Source organism: Engraulis encrasicolus, chromosome 1 (genome assembly GCF_034702125.1).
Source record: "Engraulis encrasicolus isolate BLACKSEA-1 chromosome 1, IST_EnEncr_1.0, whole genome shotgun sequence".
NCBI classification, from domain to species: domain Eukaryota; kingdom Metazoa; phylum Chordata; class Actinopteri; order Clupeiformes; family Engraulidae; genus Engraulis; species Engraulis encrasicolus.
The window spans coordinates 45,605,295-45,613,544 of record NC_085857.1 but is presented as its reverse complement, the minus strand read 5'-3'; the positions used below and the strand labels follow the sequence as shown (position 1 = coordinate 45,613,544).

General features: G+C 46.8%; 1 protein-coding gene across 1 annotated transcript in view; it reads left to right on the top strand.

The window, feature by feature from the left end:
- Window positions 1–8,250, top strand: part of LOC134457550 (calmodulin-regulated spectrin-associated protein 3) — a 74,753-nt gene that overhangs the window by 19,018 nt on the left and 47,485 nt on the right. The window contains exons 2-3 of the mRNA XM_063209561.1: window positions 7,521–7,594; window positions 8,104–8,250. The exon at window positions 8,104–8,250 is cut by the window's right edge and continues 66 nt beyond it. Coding sequence (XP_063065631.1) covers window positions 7,521–7,594; window positions 8,104–8,250 — 221 coding nt within the window. The remainder of the gene's footprint in view (window positions 1–7,520; window positions 7,595–8,103) is intronic.

Below are 8,250 nucleotides of genomic sequence, written 5' to 3'. Positions count from 1 at the left end.
TCCCGATACAGTTATGTAGCCTGGTCCTGACCATCCCATGATACTACCATTTCATTTCGTATTCATGGTCTGGAGGTTGTGTGATCTGACGCAATTGCAGGAAGAGTTTGCATTCAGTTACGGTTTGAAATGATTGGACAGCTTTCCCCCAATCGCCGACAGTTACTCAAGAAGAACATAGCGCAGACCAGAGCCACTGGCGCAGACGTTTACGTCATCGTCACAAGCATCCTCCCCCATTTGCCCCCACGTGGGGCGCTTATTCGCTTATTGGCTGTTTTTTGGGGAGGGTTGGCCGGTCAGATCCATACCGGTCACATCGCTCCACAGGAAACCGAGACTAGTAGTGGAGCCAAACCTTTGGCGGAAGTACGTAGGATGGCGCTCTAGGCTAACAGTTATGTTCCTGGATCAGTTTTTATGCTCTTTTTATTTGAATACAAGACACAAAATTACATGTAAAAAATAAAGCAATGATTAAATCAGTCAGCTTCAGAACATTGATTTGGCTTATGAGGAGTTCTGGAAATTATAACACCTTAGCAGTGTCATTCATGTCTTTTGTGATGGTATCCATATCTGTTATACCCAGCATGGTTCAGATCAAATCAGATGCGGATTGTGTGATCTTGTACAAGCATGTGACGGCAAAGGCAACAACATTGTGTCTAGTCTGTAGTGTGGCTTGCACGTTTTGAGCTCATTCACAAAAAAATGAAAGTGTGTGTGGTATCCACATTAGTGTAACACGTTGAGAGAGTGTGACATCCATGTTGAGAGAGTGTGTGCGTGGCATCCGCAGTGCATCTGCAAAACCGCTGTGTGTGTGTGTGTGTGTGTGTGTGTGTGTGTGTCTGTCTGTCTGTCTGTCTGTCTGTCTGTCTGTCTGTCTGTCTGTCTGTCTGTCTGTCTGTCTGTCTGTCTGTCTGTCTGTCTGTCTGTCTGTCTGTCTGTGTGTGGCATCCGCAGTGCATCTGCAAAACTGCACTACTGTACCATAGGCAGTACTGAGTCGCCTATCCCCAACACGGTTTTGCAGGAGTTAGCATTTGTGATGCACTGCTGGTGTGTTAATGACTCCCAGAACAAAGAGGAGTGCAGAGAGACAGGCCGATAATCAAGTGGATGGAGAGACCGTGTGTGTCTGTGTCTGTGTCTGTGTCTGTGTGAAAGTGAGAATGTGTGTGTGTGTGTGTGTGTGTGTGTGTGTGTGTCTGTGCACAGTGCACGCGTGTGCCTGCCTGCCTGCCTACGTGAGAGAGATAGAGAGAGAGACAGAGAGAGAGAGAGAGAGAAAGACAAAAATAAAGAGAAGAAGAGGCAGAGAGATATTGATGTTGTCCAAAGAGAATAATTTGATTGTGGGTGTGTTTTCAGGTGTGCATATGCATGGGAAAGCTGAGCTGAGAGAATCAACTGCAATGTAATGAAAAGGATCTTCATGATAGTGTTTTACTGTAGCCTATATAATAAAAATGGGTTCTGGGACTGATATATGTGAGAGAAATAGAGACAGAGAAGAAAAGAGATAGAAAGAAGATACGAGCTATGGAGAACAGATATATATGGGAGGGAGAGAGAGAGATAGAGAGAGAGAGAGAGAGAGAGAGAGAGGGGAGAGAGAGAGAGAGAGAGAGAGAGAGAGAGAGAGAGGGGGAGAGAGGGAGGAGAGGGAGAGGGAGGAGAGAGAGAGGGAGAGAGGGAGGAGAGAGAGGGGGAGAGAGAGAGAGAGAGAGAGAGAGATATGGGATGGGACATTAATTTGTTGGATTATTCCTGCTGTGTTGAGCTGCTGCACTGGTTGGAATGTGGGTTGCCGTGGGAAACCATAGTGGTGGGGACGGGGACGGGGACATTGTGTAGTCATTCCCTCCTTCTCTCTCTCTGTCGCTCTCTCTTTCTCTCCCTCTCTCAGTCTGTCTCTCCCCTCCTCTCTCTTCTCCTGTCTCCTGGCTCTCTGTCCCATCCCCTGTCTCTTTCCCTGCCCTGTCCTACGCTCCCGCCTCTCAGTCTCTGTCTGTCTGTCTGTCTGTCTGTCTGTCTGTCTTTCTTTTTTCCCTCGTTCTCTCCTTTTTTCTCTCTCTCTGTGTTAGGAGGTCAGGAGTGTGTGACGTCTCAGCGACCCAGACTCATACAACACACACACACACACACACACACACACACACACACACACACACACACACACACACACACACACACACACACACACACACACACACACACACACACACACACACACACCCTACTCAGTCAGGTTCAAAGAGCTCAATTTCATTTTGAAGATATAAGTAATTGACCTGGACAATTGCCAAATCCCACAAACACACACTCGCGTGCGTGCGCTCACACACACACACACACACACACACGCACACACATATTGAGGGAGAGGAGGATAATAAAACACACACTCTCCTTGGGATTTCTCTTATTACACATACAGCTGAGTGTACTGGAGGTGTGTGTGTGTGTGTGTGTGTGTGTGTGTGTGTGTGTGTGTGTGTTTGCGTGCGTGCGTGCATGCGTGTGTGCGTGCGTGTGTGTGTGTGTGCTTGCGTTAGCCTAGAAATCTAGACGCCCCTAGAGGCCGCAAATTGAATGTGTTCCCAGGGGCTTTCAGCTGTGTGGGTTTAGCTCGCTAGGCTATGCTTGCGTGCGTGCTTCCATGGTTGGAAGAATGAATTATGAGCAGAGAATTGTGCAAAAAGTGAAAGTGAAAGCCCATTCGGAAACTCCAACTCCCATTGTCATTGTCATCGTGACACAGCACTCTACAGCACACACACAAGTGAACATTGCACACTGCACAGAACGAAATTGCATTTATGCCTCACCCATGCAAGGGGCAGCCCTCAATGGCGCCCCTAGGGAGCAGTGCGGCGGGACGGTACCATGCTCAGGTACCTCAGTCATGGAGGAGGATGGGGGAGAGCACTGGTTGATTCCCCCCATCCTGGTAGTCGTCACTGTTTACTAACATCCTTGGTGGGCACCTCAGAAGCTCCTGGAGGGCTACCTGGTGCCCGGGGGCACAACGTTGGTGACACCTGTTCTAGAGTGTATTTGGTCCCAGAGTACTCTCTAAGTGTTGAATTAACACTGCACCTGTACTGTGTAGACAGAGCGCTACTATGGGATCCTTGTTCCATAAAAACCTGTGTCATGATTATCGGCTCTATGATCTTTGCCAGGGTGCTACTGGTCTGAGTTGGAATGGCCGTGTGACAATACTTGATTCTGGAATATGTGGACATTTCTTAGGGCCAAAACATACCAAGGCAGAACGGAACGGTCGCGGGACGAACGCGGTCTTTCTGCTTAGTTTCGGCCGGCGTGTTTTTCTCTGCCTTTCACACTGACAGCGTCGGCGTGCGCGGCCAGTCCTGTTCAAAACCCTCCTCACAGCCAAAGCTAGCATGCTACTTTGCCATTCATTTGAATGAGACACCGCCGGTCGCCGGCGTGAAAAATACGCTCGAGTTCTATTTTCCAAATGCAGCGCGGTGCGGAGCCGGCTCCCGTGCCGCTGACGCTCGACTACCGCCGGTTGGTGTGTAAGGACTGATGTTTCAATGTATTTTCACTGACGCCGGTAAAACACGCTGCCGTTCCGCGACGCTTTACCTCCTTGGTGTGTAAGACCCCTTACTTGGCCCACTAGTGCTTAACAAGAGCCTAAAAACACGGTTAAAAATGAGCTGTGCTATTGATGGGCCAGGGTTGCTACCTGCTGTGGTGACGACAGAGCCATTCTACATAAACTAGATCTATTGCTTGATTAATGAATAATTGCTAACTGCTACCCTCTCTGTCTGTCCCTTTATTCTGTCATGGTTTGGACCAGGCTGTGACTCCAGGTATAGCATAAAATGTTTTTGGCTGTGAGGCGGGCTCATCTTAGCCTGCTTCTCAGGTAGACCCTTTATGCATTTCCGCTCAACTTCGTGAGCTCGCACGAGGGTCTGGAAATCTTTGACAAGCCCGAACGGAATCAGAAATTTCAGCTTGTCCAATCAGAAACGCGGGGTGGGATCGCGGGCCGGGGTATATACATGTCAGTGGTTGAAGTAGTAGGCTACGTGATTCAAAAAGAGAAGCGACGTGAATTCTCGTTCAAGCGGTTTTGAACACACCCACGCCTCTCCAGAGCTAAGCGATTGACAATGTTCCAGATCGCGTGAGAACCACGTTAGGCTCGTCTAGTCTTATTGCGGAAACAAAATTCCGTTTCTGTGCAGTAGGTTTGTGCCTGTTTGTAAGCAAAATGCTGAGTTTGTGTTTTAGGTCCTCTGATGAAGTGCAAGGTTTCCAGGACCTTGTGCATTATTGAACTGTGTTGATGGTGCATTGACCCAAGAGCCCTTTGGGAATCAAAGCTTCCTAACAATGCATTATTGCACAGTTGTAATAGGTTGTAAGTGTGCATGTGAGACATACATAATACTCTATAGCAGGGGTCCCCAAACTTTTTTCTCTTGGGGCCACATTATCGTTCCTGACTGTGATCAGGGGCTGGATCAATCATGTGGGCTTTATACTAGGCCACTGCCTGTTAGCCATAATTTCTAGCACAAAATAGTTCATCATTACAAGTGATTTGCAAAAGAAGTGAGTACTTCACATGTTTTTCTATTTGAAATACCACAGGTATTCCTTTTAATTTCTAATAACCATGTAAAAATAGCAAGGAAAGGTTAGAAAAATATGGTGATTTACAGTTTATGAGTAATACAATAGAAATGGTAGACCTGTTTATATTACGATGAGATGAGAAACTATCAAGACAAGATAGGATTGCTTCTTTGGGCCAGTTCAAATGGTGAGGTGCAGAGAGGTGGAGTGCCAGTCAAAAGGGCGTGGCGTGGCAGGGCGGGGCACATCCGGCCCCCATGCCTTAGTTTGGGGACCCCTGCTCTATACTCTCTAAACACTCTTGCATCTACAGATGTTTGTGTAGCTTCGTGATGACTACTCTGTCATTTCCTGTTCTATTGGTGTGTGTGTGTGTGTGTGTGTGTGTGTGTGTGTGTGTGTGTGTGTGTGTGTGTGTGTGTGTGTGTGTGTGTGTGTGTGTGTGTGTGTGTGTGTGTGTGTGTGTGTGTGTGTGTGCGTGTGTGCGTGTGTGCGTGTGTTATTTGGCATGATACATCTCTGGGTTGAGTTTCTCAAAAGAGAGGTTGTTAGCCTGTTAGCAACTTCGGTAGTTGCCAATGGGAAAATGCATTGAAAACAACAAAGTAGCTAATGTAGTAAGCAACTTTGGTTTTCAGAAATTCACCTCTGGGCTGCTGCAGTATGTCGAAGTAGTAGATAGTAGATCTGTGTGACTTTGAGAGCATGTGTGTGTGTATGTGCATGTGTGTGTGTATGTGTGTGTGTGTGTGTGTGTGTGTGTGTGTGTATGTGTGTGTGTGTGTGTGTGTGTGTGTGTATGTGCATGTGTGTGTGTATGTGTAAGAGAGAGCATTTATGTGTGGCACACAGGCATCATTCCTCCACCTCTCCCTTGCTCACTGCATGATGTCATCTCCCTAACGACTGTCCTTTTTTGTCCCTGCCGTCTCTCCGTAGAGGGCATCCTATTACAGAGCTACACACTCCTAACACTCATCAAATGCAGGACTACATGGTCCAACCATAGATTCCACTAAACACAATAGCAACCAGGGTACATTCATATCCCACTCTAAATTACGGAATAGCCTGCCATCTGAGATACATTTCTGCTCTAAAGGCTCAGCTTTTCAAATTAGCATGTGGATTGTAGTTTTTTCCTATATATATATATATTGTATTCATCTGTTTTCATATGGTTTCCTTGGGTGTCATTATGGTTGCCATGCAACAAGTACAAAAATGCAGTAATGTACTTGATGTCAAATGTAACTTAAGCTTATCTCCCTCGTGACGTTTCTATATGTCCCTTCTGTGTCTCCGTAGACGGCATCCAATTATAGGCCTAGACCACTCTTTACACTCATCAAATACAGAATTACTGGTCCAACCATAGATTCCACTGAGCGCAATGGGAGCCAGGGCATGTTCATATCCTACTCTGAAAGTACCTGGACTCTGTTTCAAATGTTAAAGTGCTCTAATGGCCCGGTGTTTCAAATAAGCATGTGGATTGTAGTTCTTTATACGTAGATGTATTTTTTTCTAAATATCTATTCATTTACTCATTTATTCATCTGTTTTCGTATGGTCTCCTTGGGTGTCATTATGGTTGCCATGCAACCAATAAAAAAATGCAGTAATGTACTTGATGTAAAATGTAACTTATCTCCCTCGGGACGGTCCTGTCTGTGCCTGCAGCATCTCCGTAGAGGGCTGCACAGCATCACACCCTTTACACACATCAGATGCAGAATTACTGGTCCGGCCAATGATTGCACTACGGGACACAATGGGAGCCAGGGCATTTTCATACGCTGCTTCTAAATTATGGAAGTCTCTTCTATAGAGATACACTCACAGTACCTGCCAAAGATCCCATATTTTCACATTAGCACGTGGATTGCAGGGCTTTGAACCGGTTCAAGGAACGAAAACGAAAACCAGGAACTTTTTGTATTTTACAGGGAACAGAAACGAAACCGGAAACTTTATTATTTTTTATGTTCTGGAACGGAAACACTTTTTAAATATAATGGTAACCGGTTAATACCGGTTAATACCGGTTAATACCGTTCCTCAAAAAAAAAAAAAATCCTGCACATGTTACCATCACGGCTGAGGTTCACGTCCTGTGTGACATCAGACATTCTCTGACTGAATGGAGAGAGAGCTCTGGATTACAAAGTCTCCACTCCACATCTTAAATAAGAGAAACCACTGTCATACAAAAGGGCAGAGTTTCCATTGCATCATTGTAAGACATTGCAGAGAAGAGTGTGTAAAGCGCACCGAGAATGTTCTACGTTATTGGGCATCCATGGCCGCTTCAAATATACACAAACTCACAATGTCCATCATAGCGCTCCCCGTGACCCAAACCAGCGTGTAGCGCGCATTTTCATCATTGAGGTTTATGCTCCGCTTCTCTGCTTAGGTCGTCCCTGAATGACAGAATTCTGGAGGATATTCTTTTCATCCGCTTGAATAAACAGTTTGGAATGTAGGTTGACTCATTTGCACTTCCGTCTTTCTTGGTTAATTAACATCAGTTAGGCCTATGGGGAGAAATCAGCTGACAGGAACGAAATTAACCGTTCCGGGAACAACATTTTTTTGTTCTAACCGGTTCGGGAACGTCAATTTATTGGTGGAACTCATAACCGGAAACGTTATAATTCCATTTCTGTTCGGAACGGAACGTTTGGAAAAAAATAACGGTTCAAAGCCCTGGTGGATTGTAACAGAATTTTTGATATCGATTTACAGCATGTACAGTAGTAGATACGTATCTTTTGTTATAAGGTGTCCTTGGGTGTAATGAAAGCCACCATGTAACAAACTAGAATAAAATATTCATCTCCCTCATGACGGTCCTGTTTGTCCCTGCTGTGTCTCCGTAGAGGGTGTCCCGGAAGACCTTCAGGAGCCGCTGTCTCAGGACGGGCCCAAACAGCACAAGCAGCAGCAGAAACAGGCGCATAACCAGCCCTCCACACCAGACAACAACCAACAGCAGGTACATGCAGACAGTACACACGCTCACATGACTTATTGTTTAACAAGAGAGCCGGTTCAGTGCTCCACGGGGCCCCCATGCAATATTCGGCCAATAGGGCAAGTCTCCTAACTGAACTCAAAAGGTGCACCTGAAACCCTTGAAGTACATGTAGGTGTGTGTGTGTGTGTGTGTGTGTGTGTGCGTGTGCGTGTGCGTGTGCGTGTGCGTGTGCGTGTGCGTGTGCGTGCGTGCGTGCGTGCGTGCGTGCGTGCGTGCGTGCGTGCGTGCGTGCGTGCGTGCGTGCGTGCGTGCGTGCGTGCGTGCGTGTGTGTGTATTTCCCCTATCTTTCTCCTTATGTCTCTCTTCCATCTCTCTCTATCTGTCTCTATCTTTGTCCATTACTGTTTTGTTTTCTCTCCCCCCCCAACATCCTCACCTTCCCCCTCTCTCTCTCTCTCTCTCTCTCTCACTCATATCCCCGCAGCTGAAGCCTGGTGTGGAGCGGCTGCTTCTGTCCTGTGAGCTGTACAGTCGCGCCTACTCCAGTGTCCAGCAGGGGGCGTCATCATCATCAGAGGGGAATGCTAACGTTAATACGGCACCACGGGACCATGCTGCTCTGCTGCAGGCC